The following is a 21839-nucleotide window of genomic DNA, read 5'->3' on the forward strand; positions in this document are numbered from 1 at the left end:
TGTTGCTCTCTAATTTCAATTTCGAATTCCAGTTTGTAAAGTCCAATGAGAATTTGAGTGATTATCACTCTAGGTACCCTCCTCACACAGAAGACCTCAGTGTTGCACGGAAGCCTATCCTCCAGGAGTCGCTGATGTCCATCCTGACGGAAATCCCATGTGAGTTGAGGAAGATGATAGCCATACTACCGGAGATGCAGTCTTCAGATCCTGTCTACGGCAAGATCAAGAAAGATGTCGAAGAGAAGACGGACTCACCAAAGGTGAATGGTGCTTGTCACCGTTTTGAAGTTTTGAACGGGCGCTTATGCAAGCGTGACCGGGAAGGAGTCCGAATATGCATCCCAGAAGTGTTAGTAGTTCCACTGCTCGATTATTACCATTCAGATCGAGGGCACATGTCGGCTAGCAAACTACTTCCACTTCTATCAGAATTTTTCGTATGGCCAAAGATGAGGGCAAGTGTGAGGCGTTTTTGTGCTTCCTGCGAATTATGTCAAAAAAGCAACCCCCCCCAATGTTATCGTCCGGGACCACTGAATCCCGTGGTAGTTGAGAAGCCAGGCTATTTGGTCTGCGCTGACTGGTTAGGGCCTCTAACCAAGGGAATTGGGGGAGTCCATTACATATTGGTATTTTATGATGCATTTTCCAAGCTAATTGGCTTGTACGCATGTAGAAAGGCAAACACTACCACTGCCATAAGGAAACTGAAGGAGTATCTGAAAGTTAACCCTAGTGTGGAACTAGTCTTGACAGACAGAGGGTCACCTTTCCAGTCTAACCGCTGGAAAACAGAGTTAGCAGATCTTGGTATCAGGCACATCATGTCGACGCCATATTATCCGCAAGGTGAAATGGCAGAGGTAGCTGTCAAGGCGACAGTACGTTTACTACGTAAATTGTGCCATGATAACCAGAGATTGTGGCCCAAATACTTGGAGAAAATAGAGAAGTGCTTAAATTCGGCAAAACACCTGACCACTGGCGTGTCAGCCTTTGAGTGTCACTTTGGGCAGTCTATGTCTAGAGACATAGCCAGGCTGTTTGAAATCCCAGAAGTGGATCAGCGCCATGACGTGCAGTACTATGTAGAAATTGCAAGAAAGAACCATAAAAGGAATGCTGCTGCACGAAAACGCAACTTCGACAAGTCACACCGTACTGTAGAGTACAAAGTGGGTGACCTTGTTCTATCTAGAGTATTTCCCAAGTCGGATGCTCTAGCAGGTGTGTCGAAGAAGCTCTTGCTCTTGTACTCGGGACCATGGCAGATTGTCACCGCCACTGGTCGTAACATGTACACACTAGGGGATCCAGCGACTAAAGAAGTCAAGATGACAAGAAATGCTTTTCTATTGAAACCATACGTTTCTAGAGAAGAGAAGGATCACAGTGGTACTGGTAAATAGAGAAGACACAAATCACACATCTATGCATCACGTCACCGGATTTGACAAAATGTGTATATAGTGTTAGTGTTAGTGTATATTTCAGTGAACTAGTGTATTAGTGTAAGTGTATGTATTGGGAACTGATGTCATTTATGTTTACGTAACTCAGGGAACACTGAATTCTCTTTATTTAGCTTTTGTGTATTGATTTTCATTTATTATGTTTACTGTGTGTTTAACTTTGTTTTTTTTTAACCTTGGATGTATTGTGTACCTCTAATATTTCAGGAACGAAAATGTGCCCTCCATATGATCTATGTCCTGTACTAGAAAGTACAGCACCTAGAATCATAGGGGGGAAATTACTGTAGAAGGCCGATGTCCTTCTCCATCATCTGCATATCGAAATGCAGATGAGGGGCACATTTGCATATTGATATGTAAATATAATAATTTTGTGGTATAATTAATTGCTTACCATTAGCATATTCTATGCATATTATTTCAATATTATTAGAAATGAAGTGTAAAACACCCAGCATAGTACGTAAATATTAATACAAGATTGTATTATATTGTATTTATTTCTTTTGTGTTTACTTCATTTATAGGCATTATATAGTGTATAAATGGGTTGCATAATTTACTGCGTCATTGCATAATGTATAGTTTACAGGGGATGATGGAAGGAATGATATTACAAGCATAGATGAAGGATTAATTAAATGGGAAATGAGAAGATTCTATAGGAATCATACACGAGTTTTCAGAACGCTTGGAAGAGAGCTAGCGCTGAGAGAAGTTTTTTTTTCTTTCCCGACTTGCTGTCGCCTAGACTACTAGATGTGAGGTCTCTCTCAACTCAACATGGAAAGAAATTACCAGAATAGGAACTAAATAAGTATCTTAATACACAGGAAGTAGCCTACGAACTTCCTTGGTGAATCTACACTGAGTTTGATACAGTGTGTTGAAACAGAGCGTTTGTATTGTTTCAAAAGCCATAAACTTTTTCACTTCTACATGCGAAATTTTAGCTTTCTATAGGTGTGATTTCCTATGCACCGAGTTCAAGCGTCCTTTCCTCCCCCCTTCTCACCAGAGACCAGTAACCTGGCCAGCGAGCCTTTTAGTTAGTTCCCGAAATGCAACACCAATTTGAAAATGTATACTCTGATTTGACTTATTTTCTGTGTTTAATATTAATATTTACGTACTAAGCTAAACACGTTCTTGGAAATACCGCACAAAATTCTGATTTATTTTAACAGCGTGTTTCCCTTATCGAACAAGACACTTGGATCTTGTATTTGTGAAAAATAAATAATTAACAAAGATGTTTCCTTCAATCTCTCTCCAAGCAAACATGGCTGCATTAGTAGCAGACAGTTTTGAACGACAGCCACAGAAATTGGGTGTACTGCTGCTTCTGAGAGAGATGACAGCTCATAAATTGTATAAATATGTATTCTTTGTATGTTTACCTTTATTTTGATGTATAATATCATATGTTTCTCAATTTTATTTGTATGTAACAAGTGAAGAAAAACAAAAGTGTGCGAAAAACTCTCATAGTTTCTGCTGCGAGCAAAACTTTCAGTGTTGGCCGTTCCTTAGAGAAGGAGCAGCACATGTCAGCCAAGAAAGGGTGAATTTGGCTACGGATGGTAGCTGAACAAGTGCATTGTGCAGGTCGGACCACACGCAAATCGCCTCAGGGCAGAGAACCTTTTGTCAAAGGTGGCTTGAGGAAGCGAGTTTCTTCGTTTCCTTGTTTTTGCCAGAAACATATACTCGTTTTCCTGAGAGAACGAGGTAGTTTCAAGTCAGATTCGTGAAGCAACAACATATAGTTTTTCGGTTCGAAGGAAGTCACCTGACTTCTCTTACAGAGTGTTCGATACCCGGGACGAGGTGTGAGCAATTTGTTTCCGGCTCCCCTGGATTTGTCCTGTGAACAACTGTAATACGCGAGTGTGTAGAACTCAGTTTTTTATATGAAGCTATAATCATATTACAAAAATGTGTAAGACTTACACATATCTGCAGTTTGTCGTCAGTGGTGCTTATTGCATATAGTGACAATGGAAGATGAAATTTGAAATCATCAGTTTATAATCATTCATTCTCTGAGTGCTATGGACGCTCAATAGAGACAACATAATTTGAATCTCATCGCACCTCCCAATTTTAATATGGGAAAACCCAGTTTTTTCAAACATGGAAGAAATACATACTTTACGATATCTCAGTTAGAGATATAAAACCTAGGCCAGTAACGTCTCTAAGCTGTGCCTGTCCTTGGACATTTTAGTACAAGGTTTCAGTAATTATAATTTGCTTGGTTATAGGAGCTACTAAAGTTCCTTCATTGAACGTGTGAAATCCAGCTTACCGTATCTCCTACAGAACATTTTACATTTCAGTGGAATGGGAATCTAGGAGGACACTGTGTCATACAGCATAGAACTTGTGAACAGCGAGTGAATATTGGAACAGTGTATCAGCATATTAAATTGTGTTTATTTTTATCTTCAATCTGTGTATTTATATCACAGCTATTGAAATATGTTCTGTGAAATACATCTCTCCTCTAAAAACTGTTAGAGACAAGAAACTCAAAATTATGAGGAGATAAAAGAATGTTGTAAATATCTCTATATATAAATTTTTTTCTTTCTTTTTGAAAAGGTCAGACAGACCTTTATAACTTCAGGTTCATCCTACCTTCTCCTTTTTGTTATTTTTATAATGATGAAATAGTGTGTTAAAATTATCAAGTATATCTATATTTCTAGAAAGTGTGTGTGTAGTGCACTACGAAATGGTGATAATTATTAGTGTATCGAAGTTTGGATATCAACACATTCATCCTATTTTATGTTCCTGATTCCGTTGTGGAAAATAAAACTGCCAGCTCTTACCAGAACAACTGTCTATTCAATTTGCTGTATGGTGAGTACCTGTGCTAATGATATGTTTGTTTTCAGGAGTGTGATTCAAGGAGGCATTTTCCCCTTGATTGTGTATGTTTGACCACCTCTCTGTATGGGGCTCAGAGAGAATTCTGCCCAAGGAACCAAATAACAGTCATGAAATAGTGAGATTACATACAGGCTGCTACCTGTAAATTTTAATGTCAGATTAATTTTTTTTTTTAACCTTATTTGAAATATATAACTAACTCACTATTGTAGCATCTTGAGCATGGCTGTTATGCAGATTGCCCTGAGATCTGCTGTTCCACAAAACATAAATATTATTGCTCTACCGACTTCATAAGGGAGTGGCGGCCCTTACAGGAGAGAAACTTATCTCCAAGAGGGAATAAATCTTTTCATAATTTGTATTTGCATTCTATGCAAATATTTCAGTTAATTAAAATATTCCCAGCCACTCTCCTTTATTTTTTTATTTATTTTGTGTTGGTGTTCTTAGGTAAACAGTAGTTTCGGCTCTGGCTACCTAGCACCTCACAGTAATGGAAGGAAACGATTCACGAGTATTGTTTGATCTACCTTCGCTCTAGCTCAGCTGAACTTTACATGGTGGAGGCACCGCACAGCAAAAAATGAGATGTTGAAACAAAACAACACAAAATGACTACCACTTTAGTGTGTTACTTGTGTGTCAATTCAACACCAAGCACATCGCCTTCCGAGCATATCAGGAATAACTCCATACTGACTGTGAGTATTTGCATTGTTTTTTATTGTTTGGTATGAGCAAAGCTTTGCGAAATATATTTCGTATTTATGGCAAGTAACTAATAACGTTCTATGTTTTCTGTAATCGGTCACAATCATATTGTTGCAAACCTGTGAATCATCTGACAACAGTTACATAAATAGCACAAATAGCAAATAGTATTTTCTTCATCTGTTACTCTTGTATCTTAGCACGTATTAAGTACTAAATATATTTCGCAAAGCTTTGCTCATATTAAACGATAAATACCAACGCAAATTCTATCGGGGAGTTACGAGTTATTTCTGAATTCCTCGGAAGGCGATGCGCTTGGTGCTGAAGTAACACACAAGTAACACGCTAAAGTGGTAGTCATCTTGTGTTGTTTCAACACCTCATTTTTTACAGTGGGGGATGGTGGATACAATATTATTCAAAAGAGAATCCACCCCAGGAGATAACGTACACTTGCAAGTTTTTAAACGGGAATATATATTAAAGCTATTAAATTACGGCTACTTAGTCAATAACAAGTAAATCTAATTAACCTGCGTTTTCACAGTACGGAATGTCACAGGTCTCAAACTTAACACCATGCATGTTGACGTAACACCAGGGACCAATATTATCGACATCCGGATTTCGACAATGTTTACCAGCTGCTGTTTTACTACCATCTGGGAAATCCGAATCCCTGATATTTGAAGATGCTGACGTCACCCAGCTGTCACATGGAAATCCAGAAACTGTTTGATTTATCTTACCACTGTATTCGCTGCCAGTTCCAGTAAGAATACAATCTATAAGTGAATAATACTTAAATTAACAATGATACGAATAAGGAATAACTAAGTATAAAACCCTGAGTATTGTATTTCGTAATAAATAAATAATATAAATAAATAAAAAAGAGATCCATCGTACTTATTTCTCAAATTAAATTATGTCACAATTCATTTCGAGCTGTAACATTTATGAAATATCAACAAAACTCATTACCAAGAGCGGTGCCGCGCCGTGCGGGGAAGAACGGGGCGACGGCCCCGGGCGCCGAAATAAGGGGCGCAAAATTCGGGAGGAAAAAAGAAAGGAAAAATTACTTGGAATATTACTAGTATGTACTTAAATCCTCTTCTTGCTTCAGAAAGTGGTTCTACTTGTATAATGTTATTTATGTTAGGAAAATACATGTGCATATACTGTATATAAAATGGAAGGCAAAAAGCAAGAAAAAGTGCTTAAAATCAAGGAAAAATTTCTTACGCTTCGCGCCAAACATGGTGGCATTTCACCGCTGGTCTGTCATCTCACTCATATGTACAAGGGCGCCGTCGTATACTCTCACCAGGGGGCGCTGATTTTCCAAAGCACGGCACTGCCAAAGAGTGAACTACCCAAAATCATACGATAATTTATTGTGATATACCATAATTTAAGTCTTGATGCCATATACGAAAATTCCCTTGCGATAATATATAGATGAATACACGATAATTTTAGAATGCACACTTTCTTCCCAGTTTTTGAATATGCAAATAAAAAATGAAATGAAATTTTTGAGTTTTACGTCCCACGGTTATGCCGGCTAAGCTAAAGGAGACGGTGATGATGAGTAATGAATGAAATGGTGGAATGAAGAAAGTAGGAGGAAACGGGAGAACCTCGAGAAAATCCACGCACATGGTATTTGTCCACCACAAAGTTCACTTGGCGGTAGGGATGCGCTCGAGTCGAGATATGTCTCGAATCTCGACTCGACTCGACTCGAGATTCGAGTCGAGACACACTTTGTAAAATTCGAGACGAGTCGAGACAAACGTATTTCTCGACTCGAATTTTCGAGTCGAGACACGAGTCGAGTCGAGACGGCTCTTAAAAATCTCGACTCGACTCGAATGTCTCGAAAATTTTTCTATAATTTTTAATATTATTTTGAAGAAAGTATTCACTCAGAAACAGCCTTGAAACCAATTCCAGCTTTATTCCTTCAGAAAGGTACAGAACGCATAAAATTAATAGTTAATCTTTAAAGATCAAGATTTAATTTTCAGCTCAATTCAGTTAATTAGAACTAATAGTTAATGTTGTTGTATTTGGTTGTACTGCAAATATAATGATAATAATAATAATTGATTATCTAGTTTGTATAAAACTATTATCCGTAGTTTAAATCTAGTTTGTATAAAACTATTGCGATAAAGTGAACTTCATAAATTCTCTGAATGAGCAGTTGATAGTCTATAGTAATTTAGCATAGTTATAATTATTGTTTTTGTTCCCATGAACGCAATAGGGTTACGTAACTTCTGGATTATTCGCTTGCCCAACTATTCTGAGGCTTTAATATGTTGCAGCATGAGCTTCTCCGTGGCTAAGCGGTTAGCGTACGCGCCTTTGGCGTGGGAGGCCCGGGTTCGATTCCCGGCGGGAGCTCATGTGGTTCGGATTCCACGTTAATCAGTAGGTCCACGTCTCACATAGCCTCGCAGCTGAACGGGAGGTTAAACTCAAAATCAACTCAACTCATGTTGCAGCATATCACGAGCCACGGATAATATATAATGTAACATTTGTTGTACATCACATATTATGATACGAGACTATTTTACATAGTATATCTTATCTAATATAAATAAAATAAAGAGTTTGTTTGTGTGTTTGTCTGTCTGTCTGTGCGACCTGGGGACCAGACGAGTGGACCGAGAGTTCCCAAAATTTGGTCACGGGTACCTTAGTCCAGGCCCCAGATCAAGACGAAGCTTTTTTTTTTCGAACCAGGGAGGTCTCGGGGGGGACGTTTACTGGGACCGACCTGGGGACCAGACAAGTTGACCGAGAGTTACCAAATTTTGGTCACGGATACCTTGGTCCAAGTCCCAGTCTAAGGCAAAGCGTTTTTGTCAAAATTGGAACCAGGGGGTCTCAGGGGGGCGTTTAGCGAGACATGTAGTAAAAGTAATCCAAATTGATCGACATTAGTGTCAAATCCATAGTTTTCACGATCGCTGAGATCAATGGTGACACTTCCATCAGCGATGACTTGCAAATTCAGCTACCACTGTACGCGGGCCGGGTGTCAGCGGGTGAGGAATACCGAGACATGTATAAATAGCCCATATTGATTGATACTAGTGTCAAATCCATAGTTTTCGCGGTCGCTGAAATGAATGGTGATACTTCCACAGGTGTTGACTTCCAAATACAGCCCCTATGCGAAGAATGGGTATATTAAGCTAGTATTACAATAAATGGACTGCTTGGATGCCAAGAACTAGTACAGATAAGTACCTTTCACTTCTGTGAATAGGTATTTTTTTAAAGGATTTTTGTAAACACTAAATTATAAAACAATGAACTACATACAGTAGTTATGGTTTTGGTTCCCAACATAAAAGAAATATGAATTGTTCATGAGATATTGAACTTTAACTTTCACTCCTGGAAAATTTCAATTTTGGAGTTAGGCCACTTGGCATCGAAGCAGTTCACTGTAAGATAAATACATTCCGCACATTAGTAACATAGTTGTTCAGGAGCCTTCGATTTCCATCCTCTCAAATGAAAGCTGAACGATTGCTTGGTACATGCTGACTATATAGGACAGGCACGTAGCCAAGGGGTGGGTCCGGGGGGTCCGGACCCCCCCCCTTCGGATCCAGAAATGAAAAATATTAAAGAAGGATTAAGCAAAAAGAATGGAGAAAAATATGAATCAGCGTCAAAAATATAAAACTAGAGCAAGTGTTTGGTTACTCTTTCTTATGAGGAGCTTTGTGTGGAGGAAACTAAAGGGGAAGTTGAAAATTGGTATTGTAACGAAGCATTCCGAATACCATCTATCTGCATAGATAACATAGACTCTCAGGTAGAACTTAAGAAATGTGCCCAGAATCACCAATAATATGAGCCATTTGAATTTCGCGGCACCTCTAATCCATTTTATAGGATGTCTTTACCCCGAAAGAGATCTCGTTTCCATCGTTGATGGCATTAAATGAAGATAAGAAAAAGAAGAAGAAAGAAGACAAGTAGAACCGAGTTCGAATGACCTCGGAAGTCTATATCTTTTTTAATACTTTTTTATTTTCTTTTACTCAAGATTTCTTCATAGTTTTTCTTCTTAAAATTCTTACTAACATGTCCTCATTTTATTGTCCTAAAAGAACAATATGGGTATGTTGTCAGTAAAATAGTTTAGATTGCTCGATCCCCTGGTGTGTAACCATAGTATTTCATTTCACCTCCCCCCTCCGATTACGAAATCCTGGCTAAACGAACGAATATATGTTGCCACTAAAATAATTTAGAATGATCGAGCCCCTGGTGTGATAACCACAGTATTTCGTCACGGACCCCCCCCCCCCCGCCTATTTCGAAATCCTGGCTACGTGCCTGTATAGGAGAAATAGTGTATTAAGTTTTCGAGCTTTGGTGCGTATCCGTATTTACACTCTGATATAACTTTAAGTTCACACTCAAATCGAGCTAATTGTTTAATACATTTCGAAAGCTTTTGTTTATATGCAGCTCATTAAGGAAAATCTATTTCATAATCGTAACATTTATGTACTAAGAAACTATGAACGTAAAGTGGACTCGACCTAGCCTCGTGGCTGCTGTGACTCAGTGGCACAGCTTTCACCCTTGGTGTGTGAGGACTCTGATTCTGTGTGTGTGTGTGTGAACTCCGTGGCTAGTGTACGCGTCTTTGTCGTGGAAGACTCGGGTTCAATTCCCGGCGCGAGCTCATGTAGTTCGGATTCCACGTTAATCAGTAGGTCTACACTTCATATATCCTCGCTGCTGAAAGAGACGGTAAAGTCAAAATCAACTCAACAATATATATGTGTGTGTGCTTATGTGAATTTCCTCGTGGCTGTATGGTTAACACATACACCTTGATCGCGGGAGACTCTGGTTCGATTTACGGTGGAAGCTCATGAAGTTGTTACCGGTATTCCACTTTAAACTGTAGATCCATGCCTCATATAACCATACATATAATATATATGCCTTTGATACACTTATTTTCCGACTTGGAAGCCATCGAAAATTTCCGGACACAGAGTCCCGTAGACCGAAAATGAGAAACATGGTTACAGAGTAAAACTGCCATAAAAATTTAAGCTTTTTAGGCTAACTTAATCCTTATATATAATGCAACTAGCTTGGCCAAGCTATAATGAAGGAAATGCTATCATTTGCAACACTCTGAGAATAGAAAATGTTCGCCAGGTATTACTATCCTCCCCTCTCCTGCAGAATGAAAACCCTGACTAAAACTCAATATTATATATATATATATATATACAGTGGCGGATCTAAGGGGGGGCTATAGGGGCTATAGCCCCCCCCTTGACGCTCGGGTATACCCTGGATAAAATGGACTTCAATCCTGCTTTACACTGGATAAAACGGAAAAATATGGTTTAGCCCCTCCCTTGATCATATCCTGGATCCGCCCCTGTATATATATAACTATTTTGTGTAATGTAACAAACAGTGGCGGATAGTATTCATGTTTTCTTGCAGAGGTCCTTACGAGGGTTCGCTTCCATCTTCCTCTCCCCAAGAACTAATAAATTAAAAAATTGCGATTACTTGTTAATCTTGTAAAATTGCGATTACTTGTTAATCTTGTAAAATTGCGATTACTTGTCAATCTTGTACAAAGGACGCAGTTAAAGTCCCAGTGTAACACCCCTTCACATTTAGATTTTTGCCCTGGAAGAAAACCAGTTATTATTGTTTCTTGATTTCTCAGTCTCACCTACATAAACATACGAATAGAATTAAAGGATAGGACATGTTTAGAGTGCTTGCACGTGACATCTAACTATATTTCTCATCAAATGTGTCACAGATGAAAATGTCCGTTTGTACTGCCTCTATTTTCTGGTACACATGTTTCATTTATGTTATGTTGCTAAAATTCGTTAGGAAACAAGTACAGACTGCGCCTGTGTGCCTGACAAAACGTAAATGTACTGGATAATTATTTCTTCACTTTCTTAAAAAAAAAGTAACACATCTCATGTCGGCTAACAAAAGGAGGTAGCGGACCAAAGATAGCCGTTGTTTACCTAAGGTCGTTACACAGCAGGGGTTTCACTCAGTCAGAGAGAGAAAAAAAAAATTTAAAGTTTCTACATTTGTTTTGAACTGCAATATACTTCTTCCTTTTATTTTAAGAACCATTTCCTTGTCATTTGTCTGCATCAGAAAAAAATGCAAAAAAATCACTAGAATGTGCCTATTTACCCAAAGTACGTACTAGATCACTAGTTCAATAATAAAATCACTAAATCTAGTATTATACGAAATCATAAATGTGGCATCCCTGGGTTGGAGCGAAAGTAATGGTTGAAGTAAAAACTAGTCCGTATTTCTACTGCGTTCTGTTGTTGAATTCACAGAAATGTTCAAAAATAAATTCAAGAAGTAAAACACTATCCTACAAAAGACTGTTTACTTACTCACTGGTTTTAGTATTGTGAACTGAAACTCAAGTCGCAGTCATGTTGAATACTTCTGTCCCTTTCTAGTAGTTTCTACTTTACAACTTGAGGTAGGATGAGGGTCGAGTCGGAAGCGGTATGTATTGTTTATACTACTTACAATGTACCCCCCCCCCATAAAATATAAATTCACCCTTTCTCCCTTCCCTATTTCGAATACAATGAACCGACTCTTTTGCTGAAGAAAGATGCTAAGAGAAAATTGAAACATCTGTGTCTAAACTTTCTTTGAAGCGCATTCTTTTGTATTTGTAGGGTTTTGCGAGTGTTTTCACGTCAATATGAAGAGATAGTTAGCCAAATCTTTTACCATGGACTCCTGCTGCGAACTGACCGTGAGTAAACATAAACACCCGATCTTGCTGTGCTCAATTTCTCTCGCACGCGTGAAATGGGTGTTGTTGTTTCCAAAACAAATAGGAAGTTATCTTGTGCTTTTGCATTTCTGCACGCACACAGGTACCATTGCTATATTTTAATGATCAGAAGAAATATCAAAACCATCCAATATATATGATACGAAACAGCTAACAGAGGGAGGCAAAGATTATAGTATACCAAGTTTTCCGCGTGGTACCATTATGGAGAATAAATATTTGATAAAGTCACGTAGATGCGCTTAAACCTATTCCATCTGTCCTTATAATTTTTCTGGTCTCATCAATTTCTCAGGAAAATACGTACAACATATGTCCAAATTCCATATATACTATTTCTAAACTAATGAGTAAACTCATTAAGAACACCAAGTGATATCAATAAACAGGAAAGAAAACAATACTTTATACTTCTATCATTTGGTACACATCTCTATGAAGCACAGCTTGTTTCTTTTCGAAATAGCTCCTTCGTGTCACAGCTGTGGTTAGTTTTGTTTTGTGTTAGGATGAAAGAGAGAAATGCAACATTTGCTTCGCGGTGAAGTTATATATATTATTAAGATGAGCGGTGATAAGCGAGGTTTAACAAAGAGTGCCTTTCGGATGCACAATTTAACGGGTAGTTGCAGTCCGTGTTGAGAATTGAACCAAAGCTATGTAAGACATGTCAATATTGAGCTCTTTTGTGGTAAAAGTGAACTTCAGAAACACACAAAAGACTTGAAACATCAAACTAATGTAAAGCAATTGAAAAATAGCCCACCTATCGCTGCATCTTTTCTGTGGCTAGGAACATGCAGTGTGTAGCAACAAGAATCGTGTTAAGGACTTTATTTTTCGAACATAACATTCCCTTCCACACCATAAAAGACAATTTAATGTTTGTTAAAAGAAAGTGCACATAATATTTTTAAATTTTGTTTGTAATCCTATCATGCATAATTATAAATAATGCCTTTCATACTACGAGAATGAGTTCAACTATACGTCATGGCCCCTCTAAAGCGGGGCCGCGGTGGCTCAGTGGTAGATCGTTCACCTCTGGTGCTTGGAGACCCTGGTTCGATCCCAGCTCGCACCAAGTGAACTTTGTGGTGGACAAACACCGTGTGCATGGGTTTCCTCGGGGTTCTTCCGTTCCTCCCACTTTCTTCATTCCACGATTTCACTAATTTCTCATCATCACCCCTCTCCTTTAGCCTAACCGGCATAACCGTGGGACGTAAAACTCAAAGATTTCACTTCATTTTTTCCCTCGAAAGCGATATCTTTCAAAATTATTTATTGTTAGATATTGTAAATTTACGGTATCTATTTTAGTGGACGGGAAATTTTGCATCTAATCGGATAATTTCATGGCTTCTAACAGGAATTCGCAGTTACGAAATTTGCATCACTGTCTTTTGAAAGGATGGCTAGAAAAAATACTACTAGAAAATAACTGAAAACACAAAATGGATTTGATAGCCAAATTCACGTCATCTTGGTTCGTCATCATTTTTCTTTAAATATTTGTATTTAGTATTAGATTAGAGTTTAGTGTCCCTTTCAGCATCAAGGCTATATGAGACGTGAACTTACAAATTAACGTGGGTTCAGAACCATAGGAGTTCCCATCGGAAATCGAACCTAGGTCTCCCGCACCAAAGACGCGTACGCTAATCATATGGACAAGGGTGTTCGATATTTAGTAATGTGTACATAAAGTTGTGAAATTGCGCTTGTATAATGGAATGCAATTCCTTCTACTGACATAAACCTTCACAATACTTAGCTGGACAAAGTATCTTTAAAAAGAAAATGTCACTCTTTATGTTTCAGTTCCTGGTTCGACTGAAGGATGGAACAAATTGCAATGAGCGTTTTTGGATCCTACGTTGTGTAGTTGATTCATCATAAACTTGGTATTTGATACGGATATGAACTATTACACTTATTTGGTGTTTATTTCTAAATAAGTCCTAATACAATTTCATAAAGTTGTAATTCTTCTTTAGTTTGTATCACTTTACACAATGACAAATCCAAAAGGTGTGTTGTATCGGTGCAGTACCAGATTTTCACGTTTTTCAAAATGTTCCAAAACCCAAGAGAAAAATCTTTAATTTCTGATATTTTAGTCGTCACAAATTACAATTTTATAATGTAGTCAATATAACGTCCCGTTCAGCAGCGAGGCTATGTGAGACGTGGACCTACTGATTAACGTGGAATCCGAACCACATGAACTCCCACCGGGAATCAAGCCCAGGTTTCCCACGCCAAAGGCAAGTATACTAACCGTTAGCCACGAAGGAGCTCCACCATAATTTTAGTGGGCGATAAGAAATATTTCGCCAGTGCTTTTACAATAAATAAAATTTTATAGGTATTAAAGAATAGTGGTAAGAGATTTTATAATAGCTCTTTTATTTATGAGATATGAGTATTTAAAAAAAACAACAACTAAAGAATAGGTTGGCGGAACCACAAAAGACTCGTAAAATAAACTTTCTTATAAATACATACGCACCTTACTCACCTTTTATAATTGCTATGCTTACGTTCTCCATAAAAACAGAAATTCTCTTTTAATGATACTTTACACAAGATCATGAAGTGGGTTCAAATTTAATTAAAGGCAAAATACAATACAATAATCCACAAATATTGCCTCAAGTGAGTTTAAAGATTTCTAAACACTAGTGCGAAACCGGGCTCTGCCGTTGCGATCGATTTAGAGGTCTTGAGACGAAAGTAAGAAGGGACTTACGCACACAGTAAGTAAAAACAATTAATATGCCTGTAACTTTCCCCCAAATGGGTGTATCTTAAAACTAACCTCACCATTATTTTTCTAATTAAATTCTAGCCCGAAATTATGTATCATATTACCCTATTCCCATTTTGAAAACTTGACCTTAATTCAAAATGGCGGATTTCAAGATGGCTGCCATCAAGGTCATATCTACCATACGACTTCCCCCCAGGACTTATATGTATCCACATGGTTTTTCTTCACTTTTCTTCATTAACGCTCCGTTTACAAAGGGTAGTAAGGGACTTCTGTAGTAATCTCTAATAACCACATCACAACTCTTAAAAGTTATTTAAAAAAATAGAAAACATGCACCATGGCAAAAATTTGTCATCACAAGTAATGATGCATACATGCCTTCTATCACCAAAAAAAGTTTCATTGAAATTGGAGCCGTACATTTGAGTGATGTCCCTTGTGGGATGTGATTGAACGTGACGTCAGAACACATCGCCCCCCTTCCCGGAATTTACGGGAATTAGGTGACCTGAGTGAGCACATGTGGTGCCAGCTCTCTCCAGCGACCTATCAAGGATCATTGCGTGTATGCCAAGACGTGTCGCCGTTTTTATCCATGCCAAAAGTCGACATACTGACAATTAGGTAGGTAGTCATGATGGTCTGGCTGATGTGTGCGTATATTTTAACTCGTACATTTTGTCTCGACTCGAATTTCGAGACGTCTCGACTCGAATTCGAGTCGAGTCGAGACAGAGACTGTCGAGTCGAGACACGAGTCGAGACAGAAACATATTTTCGAGTCGAGACACGAGTCGAGACAGAAACATATTTTCGAGTCGAGACACGAGTCGAGACAACATTTTCTCGAGACGAGTCGAGACAGGCTTAAATCTCGACTCGACTCGACTCGAATGCATCCCTACTTGGCGGGAGCAGGGTTTGAACACAGGACCCCATGCACAGAGGTGAGCGCTCTACCACTGAGCCACCTCATTCCCAATATGCAAATAAATTGTAGACGTGCATTAAATAATTATAAACACAGAGACTGAGGTTTTTGACAGTCATAACCGTTAAAATAAATCAATAACGATTTGAGTATTAGCAAATCGCAACCCTGCTTCCATTCTTTAAATCCAATTACATTTACGAGTGGGTGTAAATATTATTATTGTTTAGAGTAGTGTTAATAATGATTCGAAGTTCGAAACTGAAGCTTACTAGATTCGTTTATTATAGATTATTGTTATTATAAGTAGTATTATACTTGTTTGTACAGCGGGGGACACTTCTAAATGGTACAGCCATATAGAGATTTGCGGCTAAGGTGTACCATTTAGAAGTGTCCCCCGCTGTACCAGTGTTTCTTTCAGACATGTTTTTTTTTTTTGGGGGGGCACTGCCTCCCGGAGCTTTGAGAGTGCCCCCCGGAGGAGACCAAAATAATACGTCTTTAATATAATAATAAATAGAAAAGTACCAGCAGTGTCCCCCGGAACATTTTTTTTTCTGAAAGAACGACTAGTTCCTACAATTATCACGTGCATAACACATATAAGATATTTTTTTTTGTAATATACGATAATTTTAAAGAAAATCGGTAATTTTGTTCTCTGAGGTTAGAAACTCTGAAACTATCCTTGAATTTGTGTGTGTGTCAAAGCATTGCACTGAAAGATAACTACATGTTTGTCATAGTATAAACCTATGAAAATCACCGAAAAGATAAGCTACATTTTTCCATGATGGATCATTAAAGTTTTAATCGAGGGTACCAGTAAAAATTGTCATGTAGAATATAAAAGATGCCACTGAATCCAATGTATTGTTAAACCATTGTGTATGGTTTGTTCTGAAAAAATCACTGTATTACTTTTCAGCATGGAAAGATTTTTAAAAAAACATCAAATTATATTTTTATTTTTAATATTCAAGACACGGTATATTGCTTTAAAAATGTGAAACTGGGACAAGCATATTGGAGCTCGAGTAATGAGCAACATCATTCAACAATTCAAAATTCTGCAGTAACACTGCAGTCCTGATATTTCATTCCTTTACCGGATCATGGGGTCTGTCTCGGTCTTCGAGCGTGTGCGGATTACCTAGTCTCTCTGGGTATGTCAGAGTCTCAGAAGCGAGACCCAAACATATATTTATAATTTTTAGAAAACCTTCTAATTGTGGGATATGCCTGTTAAGTTTTGTTGAATAAACTGGATGTAGGTGCGTAAGATATTATTTATTTCTGCCGGAAAATTTCAGATTTTTTTTAAAGCTAAACATCTCATTGTTATATCGTTTATACAAGACTGGTTTGATATTAAAGAAAACAATTTGAATTTTTATAACGTGCTTTATTTCTCGACATAGACCTTCAAATTTCAACGCACTTACCTTAACGTTTTCCAACTACACGATTCTTACGCAGAAATGAGTTTCTGCGAGTCTTTTAAAAACACTCATTCACTTCCTATATGACCCATTGATTTGACTCAAATTTTCTCCTTTCAGTAAAATTTTGAGTTTCTGGAATAGATGGTAGTCCGAAGGAGCTAGATCTGGATAATAGGGAGGATGCGGAAGCAGTTCAAATCACAACATGGTCAATTTTTGCTCAGCGACAAGTTTTTTTTCTGCTTTGGAGTGAGTAAATGCGGCACTCATCTTGCGCAAACATTTTTCATGTGCACTTCATAACGCAGAATGAAGTGAATCCACTCAGTTGAGATGCTTATCGCTTCTGCTAACTTGCAGACTTCCACTCATTTGTCGGCTGAAACCAAATCATGGACTTTATCGACGATTTCGGGTGTCACAGCCGCTTTGATAAGGAGTGTATCGAAAAGTAGTTAGCAACATTGCATATGTCAGGAAATTCAGAAGAAAAGATAAAAAGTGAAGCAAACCCACATTTTTATTAATAGAGAACCTCTATGTATCTACATGACAAAGAAAATACAACGTACATGTCCCGTCGTACATATGAACGTAGTTTCTGTTAATTCCAGCCATTAACCGTTGCACAGTCTCGACGGTGCATTTCCTCGATGCTGCACCCCAGCTTCTCTTGAAGTCCGCCATGTTGCGCACTGGTTTATCATTCTTTCGGAAGTTGCGTTTGACAATTGCCCAATATCTTTCGATTGGACGAAGTTGTGGGCAGTTTGGTGGATTCATGTGTTTCCTTACAAACTCGATGTTCTGTTCATTGAGCCACCGTACTGTCGTCTTAGCATAGTGTGCTGTTGCTAAGTCGGGCAAAACAAGGGGGGATTGCATGCCTTTTATACAATGGCAGCATTCTTTTTTGTAGACATTCCTTTCGGTACACTTCTGCGTTTATGGTGGATTCTGCATAAAAAATACCGGAGCGAAAACCACAGGAGCAGATTGACTGCCATACCAGTACTTTTTTCCCAAATTTTTCCACATCAACGTACCTCTATGCAGCACATACATCCCCAGCATTGCGTGCAGTATAATATTGGGGTCCCGGAAGTGTTTTTGAGTCCATCAACACACATCGTTCTGGTGACTTTACGATGTTGTCATACAGCTTGCGGACTCTTGTTTGAGCCGTCTGTCTCTGCTTTGGTGTTTGTTTCGCACGTTTTTGCTTCTTATAGGTCTTCAAATTATGTCTGGTCTTGATACGCTGAATCGTTCCTATGGACGTTCTTGCTTTGGTAGCCAAATCCCGCACAGACATTGATGGATTTTGGTGTATCAACCGCACAACTTCACGGTCGAGTCCAGGGTTTCTGGTACCCCTTTTTCGCCCGGATCTCGGTATATCTTCAAAGCTGTAATGTTCACCGAATTTCTCAATGACAGATTTCACAGTTGTATAATGAACCCCACACTTTTTTCCTATCTGATTGTATGTTGTGCCTTTGACGGTGCACCAATTGTGCAGGATTTCCCACTTCACTTCCCGTTTCACACGCGACATTTCCCATTCAACTCGGAACACAGCAACAAGCACGCAGCTATCCGTTTACAAGACTTCAACTGACCAGGTGCTTCTAGGTTTTGCCGTCTATGCAGCCTCGAAAGTGCACACCGACACCCACAATGTTGCTAACTACTTTTCGATACACTCCTTACTCTAGGACGTAGAGCATCTTGAGTGCTTGCTCTACCACGCTTAAATTCGTTTACCAAAACTCAAACAGTTTCATACAAAGTACATGAATCATCCAATGTACGCGTAGGTAAAATCCTTTAATTAATTGCCTTCGCTGTTTTCTCTACCAGGAAAAAACAACCACACATTGAATTCCAGTTTTATAGATATTTCACCATTACTCGGAACACTTCTGTTCAAGCAACTGACAAATAACGAATTACTTCCAGAGACCACAGGTTATTTAATCATAGAAAGGGAACTTTATGACTACACATACAGATGTTAACTCCTCTATTAGTACGCGAACCAAGATACTTACCAAACCGCTCTTGTGTTAGGCTAAAACAGAGGAGTAATTAATGAAAGTAAAAAATTGTTAAATTGAACTTTTGTGCTCTCCCACTGCGAATTGAACTCCCGGGTCATATGCACCAAATTTTATTTTTAATAAATGAGAAAAAAGTTTTGCTTAAAAATTGACTGGAATCAATTTGAGTTCGACAAAATTAAAGAGTAAATTTGTACAGTGGACTCCTATTACTTTTTGTCGAGTATCCAAATTTAGCCATGACACTTACTGCACGAAAGAAATCAGGTGAAGAATTGCCATAGCCAAAGAAGCATTCAACAAGAAAAGATCACTCTTAACTAGCAGGCTTAATATTGGACCATGGAAGAAGTTGGTCAAGTGCTATATATGGAGAATTGGACTGTATAGTTCAGAAACTTGGACATTAAGGAAGTTAGAGAAGAAATATTTAGAGAGCTTCGAAACGTGGTGTTGGAGGAAGATGGAGAAGATAAAATGGATAGAAAGAGTAACAAATGAAGATGTTTCAAAACAGATAGAGGAGAAGAGAATACTTTTAGCCAGCATACTTCGTAGGAAGGCAATTGTCATGGACACATCTTGCGAAAAAATTGTCTTCTTCATAGTGCCATAGGAGGAAAAGGGAAGGAAAGCGAGGAATAGGAAGAAGAAGAACACAACTGGTGGATGATTTGAAAAATAGACGAAAATACTGGGAGTTAAAAGAGAAAGCTGAAGATCGAGAAACGTAGAAGAAACATTCCCAGGTTTAAACCTAAAATTGAAAAGAAAAAAGTTCAATAGTCCCAATACCTGCCGAAAGGCAAAATAAATAAATAAATAAATAATACAAATTTTCTTATATCAATTTTCATAACTTTTAAATATAATAAATCTAGATGTACGTGGAAAAACAGTATATATATTTTTTTCGGTATCCTTGTTAATTGATTAACATACCTTTATATTTGCAAAATGGAATATCGCAGAATTCGTATCTCACATTTGGATCGAGTGTATAGCACCATGGACCTCCATCTTCTTTTGTTGGATTACGACAGAAATTCCATGCTGCTGATTTAAAACCTTCTGGGAATGTTTCATCTGTTATAGCATCCCATGGCTATAGAACAAAGGAGAAAATATATTTATCTTCCTTTTACATTTAATATATACTCAATAAATCAAGGTTTCTTTACCACAGTCAGAGCCGTATCTAGGCTAGGGGAGCAAGCGAGGCGGTAACCAGGGCGCTGATAGCAAGAGGGCGCCGTACGAATAAGAAGAAAAGAAAAGTGAGTAAACGACGCATCGCTCCGAAAAAGTGTTGGCGCCCTATTAAATCTATATTGTTGTAAGTTTGCAAACAAATAGAATACGTGTCCGGCGTTTTGATGATGATGAGTTTGTTTAGTTAATCATGCTTTTCTAACCAATCGGATTAATCACGACGGTGAGAATGAAGGTATGAAAATGAGAGGACTGCCGATACACACGCAAGCTGCTGTTTGCGCAGGAATATTAAAAATGAAGGTTAAAAGAAGTGAAATAATGATATTTTCGAACGTGAAGCAGTTGTAGGGGTTTAATAGGAGCTTAAGTGGTCAGAATTTAAACCAACGAGTTTCGTCTTTTTCAAAGAATCATCACTACCAGTGTTTTTTGAGTACAATTGACATATAAAAAGCTTCCAATTTGAATTAATTTATTGGGACCACTTTGTTGAGACTGGTTGCTCTGTTCGTCATGTAAAATCGCCAGGTCGCCCGGTCGTAGTCCCAAAAATCAACGTGGGTTGCATCTCGCGAAACAGGCATTCTACAAAATAACGTTTGGTGAGTGCTTCGTAAACGTTTACACTTGAAACAATATATATTTACAATAGTACAACAAATTACTGACGTAGGTAAGGTTGCTCGTGTAGAATTTTGTGTGAAAATGTTGGTCTGGAAAGAGGAAGACCATAATTCCTTAACAAAATTATCTTCAGCGATGAGAGTGTACTTCATATCAGTGGGTATGGGGGAACACCCACAAATGTAGAATCTAGGGCAGCGAAAACCCACGCCAAATCATTGAACTTGTCCGTGGCAGTCCAAAGATAAATGTATTTTGTGCCCTTAACAAATTTAAAGTAATGTATCCGGTCTTTATTTCTTCATGGAGAACAGTGTTACTTGTATCGTCTTCATGGAGAACAGTGTCACTTGTATCGTGTATCTTGATATGTTGTAAAGTTTTTTTTTAATTCCTCCAGATAGATGAAGACGAACAAAACGTGACCTATTACTGCCAGCAAAACAGCGCACCGGCTCATTTCCTCAAGGAAGTTCGAGATTTACTTGATACTCGCTTCCCACGTCGGTGGATTGGCTGTGCAGATCCAATTACATGGCCACCTTGCTCCCCAGGCTGAAACCTATGGATTTCGAGTGTATGTTTCGCCCCTACCAGAGAATCTTACAGACCTGAGAAATCGTATCTGCGTTGGCGTTGCAGAAGTTATGCCTGATTAGCTGGAACCGGTGTGGGAAGAAATTGAGATCCGGTGGGATGTTTGCCACATCACGAACGCCAGTCACATCGAACCAAAATGAGACTTTGAGGTTAAACTTGAAGGGCCTTATGCAGAGTCGTTTTGACGTCTGATTAACGTCATA

General features: G+C 38.4%; 1 protein-coding gene across 1 annotated transcript in view; it reads right to left on the minus strand.

The window, feature by feature from the left end:
* LOC145678945 (uncharacterized) overlaps positions 1–20324 on the minus strand; it is a 104857-nt gene extending 84533 nt beyond the window's left edge. The window contains exons 1-2 of the mRNA XM_081749552.1: positions 20140–20324; positions 5630–5881 (exon numbers count right to left, since the gene is read on the minus strand). Coding sequence (XP_081605678.1) covers positions 5630–5681 — 52 coding nt within the window. The 5' untranslated portion in view covers positions 5682–5881; positions 20140–20324. The remainder of the gene's footprint in view (positions 1–5629; positions 5882–20139) is intronic.
* Positions 20325–21839: the final 1515 nt, after the last annotated feature.

Source organism: Thermobia domestica, chromosome 2 (assembly GCF_964235325.1).
Source record: "Thermobia domestica chromosome 2, izTheDome1.hap1.1, whole genome shotgun sequence".
NCBI classification, from domain to species: Eukaryota; Metazoa; Arthropoda; class Insecta; order Zygentoma; family Lepismatidae; genus Thermobia; species Thermobia domestica.